The 17251-nt window shown below is 37.5% G+C and overlaps 1 protein-coding gene across 1 annotated transcript in view; it reads right to left on the minus strand.

The window, feature by feature from the left end:
* MCC (MCC regulator of WNT signaling pathway) overlaps nucleotides 1-17251 on the minus strand; it is a gene marked incomplete at both ends in the record, with an annotated part of 199321 nt that overhangs the window by 172651 nt on the left and 9419 nt on the right. The window contains one exon of the mRNA XM_080362879.1: nucleotides 10845-11092. Coding sequence (XP_080219005.1) covers nucleotides 10845-11092 — 248 coding nt within the window. The remainder of the gene's footprint in view (nucleotides 1-10844; nucleotides 11093-17251) is intronic.

Raw genomic sequence — 17251 nt, forward strand, 5'->3', positions numbered from 1 at the left:
AAGAACTAATCCTCACAGAACTACAGATATATCCTATAGCAGTTTTCCCTGTTGCTCTACACTTAAAATCATACGAAACATGAAATTTACATATTAAATGAACAAAAATTATTAGCATCAAAATTCCCAGGCAATAAGTATGCTGCAAAAAAAAAAAGACTTATACTACTACAATTATTAAGCAGAAAAAGGAAAAAAATTAGTTGTACGATATTTGTATCAGCCAAGTATTATAACAGCATATAATTGCTTTCAAATTTCAGAAGCAATGTTTCAATTCCAGAGTAAGACAGCTAAATCAGTTAAATTTTGGACTGAATGGATACATCAGACTTCTCTAAAAGCGCAGTATGAAAGCTTCTGATACTCAATAAGCGTCTACACAAGTATTCTTCCTAGTACTACTAGCACTTCCCTGTCTTGACCTTTAATTAATTCTGGGTGCAATTCATGTTACAGCAAACACTCAATACCTAACAGGAACCTTTTGTTTCTAGTCTTGTATAGAGTAGATGAGTAGATCATCTAAGTATATGTGCATCCATTAGCAGCAGTCAGGTCAATCACAGCAGAGCAACCTAAATCTTGTCTGAAATATTTATTTAAAGATTTTGGCCTTTGCCAGGTTATCCTGTTAATTTGGTTAATCACAGCCGTTACTTATTTCCTTACAATTTACAATTATTTAAACTTGGACATATGACATTAAAGAAAAACAAAGGATGGTTTACTTTGATGACACATACAAGATTTCATAATTTCAGTTGGTGAATTGTCCCAAAGTAACTTTAGTCAATTTCCTTGACAAATATCACTATGATAGGATACCTTGCCCATCTGCATTGAGACTTCTTGCTAGTTCAATCTTACCACCTGCAAAGCTCTCAGTAAGAGCACAGTGTCTGTGTCCTGGTACAGGTGTCACCTCATTATGCTGATGTGAAAGAAAATGGCATTTCATCTTCCCTACTAACTTCTCTGCTTAGAAGCCTTCAATTCTGCAGCAGGGAAGCAAGTGCCTACTGTAACTACAAGCCTACCCAAAGCCAAGCTTTTTGGTTTGGCAAAGGTTAGTTTTACCAGCCCATGCTGACAGACCAAGCATTACATGATTTCATCTTTGCTCATAGAGCTGGAAAGACAACCCACCAAGATGGTAGGGTGCTGAAGATGTATTAGTTGCTGAAAGGATATGGGGTATAAGGAAAAGTGAGGTATTGTAAGATTAGCCCTGCATCAGCTTCTTGAATGAGCCGGACTTATGAAGCATGGCAAACACGAAGACAGTCGGCAACGTATGACGCCACGAGCACAAACAGCCTCTAGGTCACACAGATACACCTCACTCAGTGAGGAGGGTCTTAACAGCAGACACCTAAAATCTGGTCACTTTTTTTCATGAGGTATCAGTGACATTTAGTTACTTAAACTTCCTTGAGAAACTCTGACATGTAACACAGAATTTAAGTTGTATGTGCACTGGGCACAGCTTGCAGATTTTATTCTAGAATATTATGATTTTGCTGCTGCGTGGCTGGGAGTTAACTCCTCTCAGTTCAGTGTTTCAATCAGCCATGATATTGCAATCAGAAGTTGCATAATTATTTTAAAATATTTTCTTCATTATTTATTACATGTATTCAATTCCTGGAGATATCGTTCATCTGATTCTACCATGGCATTTCACATACTGGATCACTCAATAGGCATAAATAGGTTATAGTTTAGGCAACCAGTGAATTAGCAGCTTTTCAAGTTGAGCCAGACAGTTCCTCTCTTTTCCATTTTGTTCAATATTCAAAATTCAGATTCTGACTGACCAGAGACAGAATCCTTGTGTATTCCAAAAGCATTATCTTACCAGAAAAAAATGGCTATTTTTCAGCATTCAGGCTAATCTTTCATTCCACAGTTAAAATTTGAAAACCTATAAGAACAAGTGAGAATTGTGGGTGCCTACTCTTTTATTCAATGAAAGCACAACAAGGAGATTTGCGAAAAGCACTAGCCATTTGAAAGCTCCCCCCTGGCTTCAGTAATAATGATTTTTGTGATAAGACAACCACTGAATGAAGTGAAAACCATATAAAATTAACAAAGAATGGTATTTTTGCATTAATTAGTCAGCTGAACAAGATGTCAAGGAGTAGGCCTAGCTATAAAAAATGGGAGGTATGGCAGGAAACCAAGAGGAATGGGGAGTAGGTCTTTGAACATTCAGACATTGAACTCCTATAAGTTGATGGAAAAACTGCAAGGGCCAAATGCACTTTAAAGAAAATTCACACATTGAAGAAAGCTGCAATTGCTCAAGCAACGTATGAAGTACAGTAAATCAAAACTGAAAAGAAGCTATGTTCCAAAAAGGGATAAACTTTATATTAAGCCAACCTGATTAGAAAAGTGAAAACTCAGTCATATTTGGAGCTTATTGAAACTATTTCCATTGTTTCCTAAATAACATCATGTGTGTCCATAACACCAAAGTTCTTCATAACACATTAAAAACCAAGTGTTTTCTGTCACATCCTGCTGCCCGGGGTGTTTTTTGACCAAGAGACTTACAGGAAACTAATGAGAAAGTGGGTACAGCTTTTTCACTCACAAAAACCTTCTGTTAGAACTGTTTATGTCTGCAATGGAACCTACTTAAAAACCACAAGATAACCACAAAACGCTTCATGCGAGTCAGTGAACTACTCCCATATAGGAATCAAAGACCAAAGGCTCCAGCTTCACTGCACGTGGTTACCACCTAGTACACGTCCTAAGTCTGTCAGCTAGAGTAACTCTTTCCTGTGTACCAGGAAACACGCTCTAAAACCTACTTAATATTTTGCACCGGATGACAAAACCGTGTGAATGACAGCATGGCAAAAGAGAGATGACAATAACTGCCTCTCCCATCCACAGGCAGGTGAGCCTGTTCATTTAAAAATACAGAAAACTTCCTTCTAAATATCTATTACAAGTTCTAGGAGAATTCAGAATAAAACAACTTTTCTTTTTTTGAGGGGAAAAAAAAAGTCTCCAGAGGAATAATTTTTAAATACATGCTCAGCTCAGCATTCAGTCCTAAAGAAAATTCTCATCAGAATTTTTCTGAACTCTTCTCCAGTGACCTAGAAGGAAATAACTTGCTACAGGAGAAGCAGTAATGAGAGACAATTTATCTCTAGAACAAGGTTCTGTGGGATCACTATCTATGTCTTGTTCCTCCCACCATAGCTTTATCTGTTTTGATGAACGCTAGACAGAAGATACCGGGTTAGGCTATGTTATTTCAGTCCTTCTCTCCTTACGATTGCAAGTGAGGACAGCAAGCTCTCAGTGGAGGAAGCCACACCATGCCCCACCCTGACTGGGGCAACTTACTTCATGGGAGAAATCTGTTTCATGAAATAGATCTCAGGGGAAAATTGAACCAAATCAATCATTTTTGCTCTAAAAATAAATGCCTTGGACTTCTCAGAAAAATGCATCTGACACCTTTGATAATTTTTGTCTAGATTTAGTGTTTTCTAAATTCCTCAAAGAACAAAAAGCTCCAGAACACTTTGATATTACGCCAAGACAAGCAAGTATACTTTGAAAGAGTATAAACAGCATTTTATATGCTTTTACTAATACTAGAAACATACAATGCAATGTACATGTATTACAGAGATCACAAAAATACACATCACTATTTAACAAATAACCTAATAGAGCATAATCTTTTTGCCATAGAAATAAGGCAAAGAACAAATTGAAAAAGTACCCAAAATTTGACTGAAAGATTAAAATAATTTCTGTTTGAGAACATATGACACTAATACACAGAATACACAAGAATTCTCTTACAGACTTAACTCAGTAAAATAGACCTCCTGTTATGCTTCATAGTGGCCACTGGAGGCTCATGCAGAGTTGTAGGTGTGTAAAGTGTAGTACGTACAGGAAGTGCAGTCAGCTTACACTTTGCCTCCCTTGTTTCCCTGAGCTACAGTTACAACATTTTCATATCCTTCTGGTATGTTTCTTCAAATCATCACAAAGCCTCACCTGTATTTCAGGTTCACTGAAGTATCCTCATATTTGTACATTCAGAATTTAGGAATTCTAGTATTTTGTGCTGCTGAACTCACTACAGGGTACAAATATATAGTAAATCTGGGAGATTCTTAACTGCATCTTTAAAGAAATTAGAACAGTTAGAAACTTAATGAGTAGTCTTGTTAAATAAAGTAATGCTAGCATCTCTCTTTTTTTTTTTTTTTTTTTTTTACACTCAATGATATATTCCTCTAAGTAGATTTTTACCAAGTATAAAAACTACCTAAAATCATAAGAAATAAACTGAATGCCCACGTGAAAATTAGAACACATAAAAGAATGAGCGTGCCAAGAATAAAACCATGAAGTAGACAATCAAAGTTTGTATCAGGTAACTCATTCTTTATAAAGTCTTGAGAAAGTAAGACATTTAGTGATATGTCTAGTGAAAAAGTTTATCTCATTACAGTTTTGCAGTCATACAAAACAGCTTTGTGGATGAAGGACCCAGGACATGCGTACTAACAAATACTTGTGGAATTTCAGCCAAATGACCTTCATCAAATTTATTTCAATTACTGTAGAAATGCAAATCTGTAAAATATTGTGTTTTCAGTACTTCCCTGTAGACTGGCATTGGCCATATAGGAAATGATGAAACAGAAAACAAAAAAAAACACAGTATCCATGACACCCTCATATACTTGTCCTTGAATATGGAATAATTTAAGATTATCTTTGAGACGTGACAACCATTTTGTCTATTCAGACACAAGAAATGCATAATGGGAATGATTTATCGACAGTCTGGAAACCAAAGACTCCCAGAAACCAGGTGTTGTTTAATTACCAAACTAAATTTTGCCAGAACACTTAAGTCTAAAGTCTGCATTGCACTTAGGAATTCAATCTTTCTTTTGAGGTTTATAGTCAGGGAGACAGTAATCCTTTTTTTTTTTCCTGGAAATTAATTATGTCAGTAAAAAGAAGTGTATATAGTAATAGGAAAAAGGGCGCATAAACTTGATATCATACTGAGGCTAGATGAAGTTCCAACACAGCTTTCAAGTACAGTATTTGTACTGTATACACTGTATTTTTTTTAACAGTTATTTTCTCTTACATGGCAATTTTTTCTATATGTAAACAATCACCTTCCTTCCCCAGATTATCTTCCGCTCAAAAGAATCTCAATTTGGATCTGACTTCAATTCATGCGTATCAAAGCAAACAAACAAAACATCCTGCATCTGTTGTCTGTCATTGTCACTTTGTTGCTCAATGTTTTATGAACCATAATATATTAGATCTACACTGGCTCTATTAGAAGTGGGCAGGCTTACATCACCATGTAAGTCAGGAGAGGCTAAGCAGAAATTTGCTGAGAGGGCACCTTTGTTTTACAAAAGCTTGAGAGTGGGATGTGCTCATCCTCAAGTCAAATGACGCATGGCTTCTGCGAATATCCCAGCTGCACCCTTCTGGTTTCTCAAGCTTTTGTGTAGAGAACATAAACTAGAACAAAGTGATGAAGTGATGCTGTAAGCCAGTTGCACACTCCATATGTCAAGCTACAGCTCCGTGTATTGCTACTGCAGCTGACCAAGAAGCCTGCACAGCACTGGCTGTGCAGTAACATTACTCTGTACCAAGCCACAGCTGTGATGCTCTGCAGAGCTGCGCGGTGGCCAAGGACCAGGCTCCAGCTCCAGCTCCATGCTTCTGTTGGGGCCAGCCATTCTATCAAATCTAGGTAGCAGCAGCTATCAAGAAGTGCAGCTTCCTGCATTTTCCCTATAGGCATGCTCTGCACCCCCAGTCTGTCTGTATTCCCCCTTCCCTCCAATTTTTTAAGCTATCTGGTAATTTCAAAGACATTTGACAGCAGTGTCATAGTCTCAGACATTAATTCCATGGAATGCACAGAGATGACAGATACTATTAGTGCTCCTGCTGAGGAAAATAACACCATGTGATGCAATGCTCAACCTTGATTAGACACACTAGGGAAAAAAAAAAAAACCAAAACAAAACAAAGATAAAAAAAAATCCCACAAATGGAAGAAGGTCATGAAACTGAGAAAAAGCAAAAAGAATTTGTTCCTCCTGCAACAAAAGAGTAAACTCTGCTACTCCTGGCGACAGGACATGGCAAATGCTAAAAAACAGCATGGGTTCAAAGACTCAGTTCTGTAAGACAGTATTACACATGGTGGGAGGCAACACATGTGTGAGCAAGTGCAACCATCTCTAGTCCAAAGTCCTGAACTGAAATTTAATAGGGAAGCATCAATACATGCTCACACAACTCCTATTATCTTCTCTAACCATGTCTTTTTCACTACTCCAAGAGACAGGATATCATTTCAGAATAACCTCTGGTATAATGCAGATTAGCTGTTCTAACATTTTACAAATATTCAAACCAAAAGAAAGCCTCAGTCAAGTCTGTTGCCCTATAAGACACCAGAGAACTCATTCTGTAGGGATGGCTTTCACCCTTTGTAGATTCACTGGTGTCTAACGTGTACTATACATTTCAGTTTTAATAAGATGAGTCAGCTGTCAATCACAAATCCCTTGGAAATCCAGGTTTGTTTGTTCTGCTGCTCAGATAATGTAGCACTCTGTGCTTCTAAAGACAAACAAACAATTACCTATATTCTGCTGCTTTGCACAAAGATGGCAGGCAGTATCAAAAGAATATTTAAAAGTAATAAACCACTTACAGTTAACGTAATTTCATATGTAGTCGAATTCGGCATAGTAGATATTCACAGCTTTTCCAGTCAAACAAATCTAAGGTGAAACTTTGCGCGTAAGTCTCACGAAAATCTGCACCCCACCTTTGAATCCATATGAACCCTGTCATTTTTAATTAAATATAGCATCAATAAATTTGATCTTGCCATTAGTTTCCTGAAGGCAATTTATTTGCAGTAAGATCAAACATGGAATTAATGAAAAGCAAAAGCAATGATTTTTCAGCCCCAACTGGCCTGCCTCCGATGTTTACCCACTACTGCTATTTGAGGTTGAATTTCTACCATTCCTTTGATTAATTTTCATGCTTGATCCACCATCTAAATAAATCATCACATCAAAATTTCAAGTGAATTCTTTTCAGTAAAGGGAACGAGGGAGTTCGTTATGAACTAATTACTCCTAACCTACAGCCAAAAATTACTTATGATTCTGGTACTCATAACTATTTACGTAGATTGTAAAATCACATCAGTAAGAACATGCAGCTTTCAGTTGGACAGGAGACCATATGCCTGTCTAAAGAAAGAATTTATTAATAAGCAGAACCATTTCTTGTTCATCTTCAAAAATGATGGGTACTAGAAATAGAGTACTCTTTATCATGGAGGAAAAAATGGCAATTTGCTAATTACCCGTAAAGAGCTAGACAAATCTATACGACATATAAGTAATTCTAATTCTAGCTTTTACATAAGACATATAAAACTATGTAACCCTGAAAACCTGTCAGAAGCCAAAATTGTTCAGGCAACTTCCTGCCTTAAAGTGTATTTCTGCTGTATTACAGCCTCTCATTCACCAAGCGATCCCATTCCACCACTCACTAGATGATTCACACAGATGTATTGTACACATCATGGCTTTCAGCCTCCCTAACTGGAAACAGGACCCACAGATTTGATCAGTAACTAACATTCTTTCTGTATTTCCTCCTGAAATTATATATTAAAATGTCAGGTGGCATACGGTCATTGCAAGACTCCAGCAGCACTTTCAAAAGTTATTTTATTCATTTATATTAGATTTTAAACAATGTCAGAAGAGTATTAACAGAGTTCACATTTAATTTAATTTATAGAAAAATGAACAGTTATTACTTGCAAATTATTGTTAAAGCTACCATTGACATAAATGCTGTAAAGAACTACAACACATTTTAATAGTCTTGATTTGTGGATATCCAAGCAGCAAAAAGCATCATTCTAATAACCTGGAAAATGTCCTTTTTCATGCATTTGAATAAAGGAATAAATTTTAAATCTATACACTCATTTCATTGTCAAGATGGTAGATATGGATGCAGTTTTGGCTTACTGAGTACACATTTGACTGGGTATTAGTAAAACTGAGTCCTGTACCTTGACTAAAATAGTCAACCAGTTTCCTTATATCTGCATCTCACCTGGAAACACTGGAACAGAAACATTTGTTGGGCAAAGTATGGCAAAATTATTAGAACAATTTATCAGTGATAAAAATGATGGGTGAGACAAAATTCATTAGTCATTTAGATGTAAGTATTTCTTAGGACCTTTTTTGCTAGCAAAAAATATAGGTAGAAAAGATAATATTTTATTTAGATATATGCATATGTTTTTGTTAAGACATTGTGAACATCTACAAGAAAAGCCTGCACAAAATGCTGTCTGATCGATAACCTCTGTGCAATTATATACAAACTGGTATTGTTAAAACATCCATGACAGAGGCCAGATTCCTTTCCTGCAGGTCACCAGGGCCCCTGCTATATAGTCAAATGAATTTTGAAATTTTGTAGTTTATGTACCCCATGTGGACACATGATAACAGCTTTCAAGAATTATCAGCAGCTCACACATTATGTAGAAATTACTCTTGAAAAAAGCCCTGTATCTAGCTTTGAAAATAATTTTCATTAAAACTGGCGTTCCCTGTCCAAGAAAAAGATACACAAAAAAAGAACATCCACCAAGTTTATATGTTTGAATTTGCACATGACAATGTCCCCTCTCTTAAACAATGTTTAGAAAGCAATAGCAAACAGCCAACATAACACAATTGACTCTTTGATCACTGAGAACATATGTGAGCCCTCAAAGACAGGGAAAGCACGGAACCATATGCAGATCATAATTCCAGCTTGACTGCAAGTACAGCTCCTCAGCTCTCATTACGTTCGTACTCTGTGCAATGTTTACATCACAGAAACACGTTACAGTGGTGTTCCTTTGACTCTTTGAAAAAAAGAGCTGTAGAACATACTGAACATGCCTGCCACAATAGTTTTCATTTACAATCAAATAAAAACCAATTGTATTCTGAACACTCATTATTATTATTTCCTCCCATTCTATTTTTTGTTTAAATGGAGGAGCATCTCCATATGTTATCTAACTATTATAAAGTCTTACAGAACCTGCAAGAGTCAAGGCAGGACAAGAAAAAAAAACAGCAGCTCAAGTACAAAACCAAAAGGCCAATGTGAGGGAGGTGTGTATATATGTGGCTCAGATCAATATAAAGACTATAATAATGCAAACAACTAACAAAAGAGTTTAAAAGAGGGGCTTGAGCTGACCTTAACCTGCATATGTCTTCCCAGCAACACTGGGGATGCCCAGTGTCATGATGGTGAACACATTGGACTAGATGATCTTTCAAGGTCCTTTCCAATCCCTAACATTCTGTGATTCTGTGATTATAGAGCCTGGTAATGGGAAACACGTTGGTATTGTGACTGAATTGTGTATTGCAATTGCTATATTCTGCTAATGTGTAATGTAAATTTGTATTGTGTTTTCAGTATGTTTTGTATCACTCCGCTATATCAGAAATCTCATGTAACATCTGCTATCTTCAAATAAGTAAATCTGATGTTAAACATGACACCCTTCACATGTGGAATATCTAACAGAACCTGGTCAGAGAGAACCAGACTCTGAGAACAAGTAGTTACATGAGGAGCCAGAAGACAGACAAGCAAACTCTCCAGCAAGATGTATAAAGTATACCTGACTGTAAAAAATATTCCTAACTTAATGTAGGGCACATGGAAAGAAAGACTATTGGGATGATTAACAGAGGAACTCTCATTTAAAAAGTATTTTTAAAAAATCTAGGTTCATGTAGTCTAAGCAAAAGGTTGAGGCAACTCAGCTTGAACTAAATACAATCAGAGATCTATGACCTCCTGAAGCATGGATGTAGGCTCATTCTAGGTCATGGGCCAAGAGTCATGTTTAGCTAGTAAGCAGCTGCTGTAGGGAACTAGAGCACTGACAACATCCCCAGCTTCTCCCACAGTACCTTTCATTTTGGCATTTTTGACCATAAGCTGTGTCCTTTGGTCTCTTGAATCTGTTACAGAGTAAAAAGAAGCATTTTGTAGGTGTTAAAATTTCTGCTCTAACGCAAACTGATCACAGTGCTTTCAAAGGCCAGACTCAAAGACACAGACTATCCTTTCTACATCCCATGTTTCTGTAGACAGCATGGCAATGTCTTTCTCTTTTTTTTTTTTTCTTTTCTTCCTGGCCCTGGGTGGAGAGAGGGCAAAAGGAAAGGAGAATTGTTGTATTCTCTACATCACAAGGCAGTTCCACATATCCAGCTCAGATCCCCAACTAAGTGGAATGATTTTTAAAGCATCCAAGAAGCATCCATATTCCTACAGTGTATTACATCTAAAAGACAAAAGACTAAGGTTATTTCTCTCCTAATTTTTAATGTTTCTACCTACATAACTGTTCGGGCTTCAGAGACAAGAGACAGCTCATTGGATCATCAGTTACCAGCTGAGCCCCACAGATCTCATAATTTCAAGAAAGATCGTTGTCTTGTACGATCCAGGTTTTAAGAAGAGGATGTTCTGCACACCTTCTAGTCTATATAATGATGACCAGACTACATCAGTTATGACAACACTCTAACACATGACCACCTTATACCACAGCATGTTCAAAGCCCTTTAGGAGAAATCCTGACATCAGTAAAATTCGTAACAAAACTGGTGTAGTTTATCTTTTGTTAAATTACACAACACAACATTTAAAAGACATACCTACCTAAACTGTTATTGCTGCTAGTTGGCCAGGAAGTTATCCTATCTCTTAACTTTTTCTTTTTACAAGAGTCATCCGATATCACAGAAAGCTCCACTTCCTCCTTCCTGATTTCTTGTACCAGTTCCATGCGGCACTGACTAAAATCCTGGAAGGAAATTTTTCCATTTTCATCTGCTCCCAGCTGGTGCATGATCTCCGCGACAGACTCCTCCATATTCAGCTGGCGGCACACCATCAGCAAGTCATTCCTAAGGATATTTTTAGAGGGAAAATGGGGGCAGAGGAGGGAAGAAAGTAGAAGAAAGATTGGAGAAGTGGGAATGGAGAAAAAACAAGAACAACAATTTAGTTTAGAAGAAAAGGAATACTAACTCCATCTATTCTGGAAATGCATTAATGCACAGACATTGAAAACCAATAAGCCAATTTTTTTTCGGATCACTCCAACAAAGGAACTTTGAGGTTGGAAAGAAACTACAACACTGAAAGCCTATGGTAAAGACTGGAACTTTTGGTTCTTTTAAGTGTTAACCTCTGTTTTCCTGCTGTTATTAAATTTCTTCTAGCAGGGATGGACACAAGGGAAGGCTGAATCTTGCTGAATCCAAGAAGCTTGCTTGGTCCAATTGCTTAGTGAAACTCATCAAAGGGCAAGGATGGCAGTACTATGAAAAATGCCCTGGCACGGACTGTGAGTGCCCAAAAGACAGCTGCAACTAAATCAACATAGAAGATACTTGCAACATACGGTACATTTATGAATTTGTACACTGTGCTCTTAGGAGAGGTGCATGCAAATAACCCTAAATAAATCTAAATCCAGGCAAAAAAATGAGAAAACTCTGACCCACGTAATCTTCTATTTTGTGTGAAGAACATACCTTAGAACAACCCTTCTGAGGGCTTATGTTCCCCATCACTCTTTTTTTCTTTTTCAAAGCTGAGTTAAGAATAAGTATTTTGAAAGAATTCTGAACAGTAGCAGTTTGATTTTAAAAAAAGAAAAAAAAAAAGCAACAGCAGGAAAGAAGGTATTGGACGTGAACTGGACATGAATGCAAGTGGCCTATTAAACACCTGATACTCTCCAACAGTGGCAGATGTGCAGCTCAGTGAAATTCCCCGGTCACTTGCTGCATCAACCCCTCAGAAAAGAGAGGGTTTCTTGGAAAATATTCTTATACCGTCTTTTTTCAAAGTGTAAACCACTAAAAACCCAATGCTGTTGTTAGGCAAACACAACTGTGTAACTGTAAATCCAGACCAAATAATCTTCCAGGGCATATAGAGAAATCACCTCTGCTCCTTTCCAGATGCTTATAGTTTCCATAAACAGCAGGAGACAAAGCTGATAGACTCAGGTCTGCCTCATTCTGCTGCTACTCAGAGAGATTTGGTCACCAAAAAAAGGCAGAACCAGAAAACCCTTTTTTGTCATATTTTCCTTCCGTTCCTCCCCACCTAGCCTTATCTTACTTTAGAGACAAAGAGGTACAGGGAGAGAGAAGGAACGAAAATCTTGAAACAACTTCTGCGGCAGCTGAAGGAAGGTAGATGCATACTTGTCAAATGACAACTAATCACAGTCAGATCTGAAGCAACAGCTACTCTACACTTGGTGTTCCATTCTCTCTTTATTTTAAGTTCAAGAGTTAAAATAAAAAGACCCCACTGATCTGCCACTCCCACATTTTGTTATTTCTTTCCTGCTATCCTTTTCTTAAATACTTTGTGAGTCAGATTGCATAATACTACCACACTAATTCATACCACCAATAGCATGAATATGTCATGGCCTCTTTAAAGTGTGGGTTATTTTATGTTGCATTAAGCTTTTGTGTAGGAGGAATTAAAGGAAACATTTAATGACTCAGTATTATGTGAATTATATTTAATATTATTATTTCATTATTAGTATCTGAACATAATTTAGAAGGTTTCTATGAAAATATGATACATTGTAATATCAAAAGTTCTTGCATGAACAGTTTAATTTAAGTAATTTAATATCACAGTCAAGGCTATTCTACGGAAAACAGTTGTATATCGCATGGAGCTTTGTAAGTCTCTACTCCACAGGAATTCCAGAGCTGCCTCAACAGACCTCTTGGCAGACATGTTTGCAGTAAAACTAGAGTGTAATAATAACAATTACATTACGATCGTGTATTTTAGCAAAAAAAATAAAGTAAAATCCCCACTTATTATAAGAAGTAACTTAATTAAAAGATAACTAAATTACATTACAAAGGCTAAATGTAAGTGATCGATACTTGCAGTTAAAATTTTGTTTACAGTTTTTCTCTTAGTTTTGAATCTCATCAATGAATAAATAAAACTTAGCACAGCTCAGTTGCTCATCTTTAAAAATTAAGACAACAATACAAAGCAATCTCACAAGGGTGTTGCAAGGAATAATAAGGATGACAAAGCATTCAAATTTTCACTAGGGGAATGACAGACACAATTAAGATATGGCTACATGTATTCTCTTATAACAGACCAGATATACCACCAGAGACTGAGGGACTCCCCAGAGGAGTGCTGATTTTGAAATGAGTATCAGGAAAAGCAGTGCAGAGCAATTCTGCCAGGGGCTTCCAGGACAAAGGTCCATGTCCCCACTCCCAGAAGAACCGTTTGCCACACAGGTGGAAGGAGGCTGTGGCACTGGCTTTACGCAGCCCTCTCTGGGACAACCATAAGCCTCCATCTCAACACAGCCCACAAAGGACAACATCTCCAAACTGGTATCTGGTACTCAGCTTTCTCTCCTGTTACTCAGATGTGAACTGAGTATCATTTGTAGCATCTGTAGCTTGAGGACACTGCCTGAAGCAACCTACAGAAGCACGAGAAAAGATGTAATGAATTACAAAAAAAAAATTAATGGGTGACTACTTGAGGAACTGAGGACCACAAGCACTACTGAAAAGAGATTTAATTTACTTGGAGTGCTTCATGCAATCTGAAATGACAAGATTTTTCCTAATCTCCATCTACAAACAATACCAAAAGTATGCACCCCAGGAAACTACCTGGGTAGGTTCCCTGAGGAGCTACCTGGTTAAGCATACATGCACACTGCACAATACCTACAAGGGGTTGGCTCTGAGACTGAACAGAGCCAGTGGAGTAATTTTCCTATTCTTTTCCCATCTTACATACTACCAAATTTATAAAGAAGGTCTGGTAAGGATGGTTCTACAGCCAGTAACTATATAACACCAAGAGGAACTGTATCTTTACTTAAAACTACTTAAATTTTCAGCCACTACAAAGGTATGGACATTTTGTGGGGAAACATTCAATCTTTGCTTACGCAACTTGCAGTCTAGGCACATAAATACTTCTGAAGAAGACAAGTCAAATTCAAAGATGTACCCAAGTTCCCTAGAGCCAAGTAGAGTAAATAAACAAACAACACAAGAAAACCTGTTCCATGCAGTTGTGTTGTGAGTTACTTCCTGACCAGTACTATACACAAACAGTGATATATTTGGGATATTCATTTAAAAAGTACTAACATGCAAAGTCTGTCTTATGGAGCACTCTGTAACATCCCCAGGAAATGAAACAACAGTTAGTTGCTGAGATAAAACGCATACTGGAAACACTGGAGTTAAATAGCTTTTATTCTCAGGAGGAGTGTGTTTAATTTAGTTCCCTGGTGCAGACAGCAAACTCCAGAGTACCTGCTGCTGGACACAAACTGATGTGCTTCTGGGCCTCTCGCAATGCCCCATCTGCTCCGACTCTCACAGAAAGTCAAGTTGCTGACTGCTGAAAACATGGAATTACACCAGTTCCCCAGCTTTTCTACGAGCAACCGCAGGCAAACGATTCTGGCAACAATCTGGAAACTGTTTTTTTTCTCAGATGACTCACATTTGCTACTCATACTAAAAGAATACTTTTCTAAATTTCCTAAATTAGTTTGCTTTCTTGTTAAAAAGAAGTGAGCCCTTGCAAAAGAGAAAAAAAAGAAACTCAGTTCGAATGAAGGCTGTGGTGTCACAGTGAATGTCAACCAAAGTGCTCCCCTGAGCGTTCTCCAGTCTGCTATGATTTGGCTTCAACTACATGGCCTCTGCAGGTTTCACTGCTGTCACTGCCTTTGTGAAGCTTGAAGACAAACAAGTAAGACCAAGACTTCCATATACCTTAAGCACACCCTCCCCCAGGAATTTCACCTTGTGGGATTTGGTCTAGCAAAGGCAACAACAGTCTAAATTCATAAGACGCGCTGCATGCAGAATTCTAATGCTGCTCTCCGTTGAGACAGGTCAAAACATACATTTGTCTCTTTTCTTCACCAGTTTTTGATTTAGACCTAGCTCAAATAAAATTCTCCAAGAAGTACCTCAGTTCTTTCTGCCAACAAAAGATTTTCTGCAAATCACCAAATTTTTCTGCCCCACCAATCAGCTTCCCTCCAGATGTGAAGTCACTTCAAACTCTGAAATTCTATCTTTCTAGTCTTCTTTCCTGCCATTCCCAAAGCAGTCTGTCTCCAGCTTCCTCTGCTCTGTTTACTAATTCTTCACACAAATAAGCAAAAATCTGGGATACAACAGGTCAGCTTGCTGCTGACTTCAATCACACATTCTGTATTTTTATCACCAAATGTACTATCATATACTTATCCCTAGTTTATCTCAGCTGATTTTTTTCAATCCATATCTTAAATTTGTCAATACCAATTTTGACTCCAGCATGTCTCTAATCTTCTTTAGCTCAGTGTAATCTCAAATTTTAGAAAGCTTACTCATCATCATATCATCCAGATCATTAATCCTTTGTAGTATTGATCTGGCCCAGGCCATCTTTCCAATTTCTATTTGGTACAGTCTGCTATTTGTAAAATAAATTATTGTTATCTCCTGACCTCCTCGTTTAGCTTGGAAAAAAACCCAAACCAAACTCTGTCCCTTACTCTGTTTTTCTAGCTTGCTTACAAGTATCATAAAATGACACCAAAAGCCTTAATAAAGACAAGACACGTTATCAGTTGTTTCGCTTCCACCATTAGCTGCTCCTACAAGGGTTGAGGAGATCAAATGGATTTGACACAACAAATCCATATTCAGCCACTTATAGTCTGTCTGCAGACTGATACCCAGCCCACTACAATTTTAAAGAAAAGAAGGATATTTTAATCTTTCTTTTCTTTCTGTTATTTCTGTCTCTTGGAAGATCTCAGGGAAAAAGAACTGCAAAATATTTCTGAGGCCATCTTTAAGACGCTTGCATCAAGATTTTCAAGTACACCTAACTGAAGCAAATCCAAGTTCTCCCTAACTTCATCCTTCTCTCTTCCTTCCAAGGTATTTGTTACTGGTCCTATTTGCAGGAATCATGTCACTATATTTGGTATTTTCAGTGCTGGAAACAAAACAAACCAACCAACCAAACAAACACACACACAAACCCACAAGAAAAACCCAAACCATCTCACACCTCTCAGCATCCGCCAACAACAGCTCACTGGCTCCCTTTCTCGGGTATCCTTTCCCTGGTTTTCCCATTACTGTTTCCATACTCTGGGATAGTTTTTTGTTGCATTTGAAATACGTTGACACACACTGCATCTCATGGCCTGTAAGCACAGTGTGTCTAGTTTTGGCTAAGGCTGTCATGTCTGGAGACAGAACTGCAGTGGGTAAACAAAGGTCATTTATCAACAGAGAAGTGGCGCTTGTCAACAGAATCTCTGCCATTCTGTGCCTTCCCTTGTGCTGCTTACCAGTTTTAGATTTTGCTGCAACACAGTATCAATTCACACTATAGACTCCACCACATGGTAGGAACTATCAGGAGTATAGTTTTTGTTCAGGGGTAGGCTGGTCTTTGTTACCTAACCTACTCTTAAAAATTACATAAGGTATTTAATTGAATAATCGCTAATACTACATACTGGTTTGTTCTATTAAATATAAGAAAGTACTGCTGCAGAAAAACTCTCAGAAGAAAGGAGACATTAAATGTCCTGATTACAATTCATCATTACAGGTATGCTAATTAACATACAAGGTCATGCATGCAAACAGTCACCATGCTAGGCTGAATTCCCTCTAAGTACTATTTATTCTACAAGAGGCATGTGAACATTCACAGTAAAAATAAGGTGGATTTGAAAAGCCACAGTGTAGCTGTTTTTCTTCAGATGCCATTTGAAGCCCATCCTGTGCATGACATATCATTAGACACAACACTAGCCTTCTTAACCTCTTGCATTTACCATCCGAGCTACTAAGGGTCTAAATAAAACCTCTGCTGTATTTTTCTACTTCTTAAAGCACAGTAAGAATAATGCCATTTTTATGGTCATGAATTACATTTTAGAGATGTTTCTTAGTTCAGAGTATTTTTTTGAGTGAACCGTGTTTAAAAATCAAGCCGAGATA

Source organism: Nesoenas mayeri, assembly GCF_963082525.1.
Source record: "Nesoenas mayeri genome assembly, chromosome: Z".
NCBI classification, from domain to species: Eukaryota; Metazoa; Chordata; class Aves; order Columbiformes; family Columbidae; genus Nesoenas; species Nesoenas mayeri.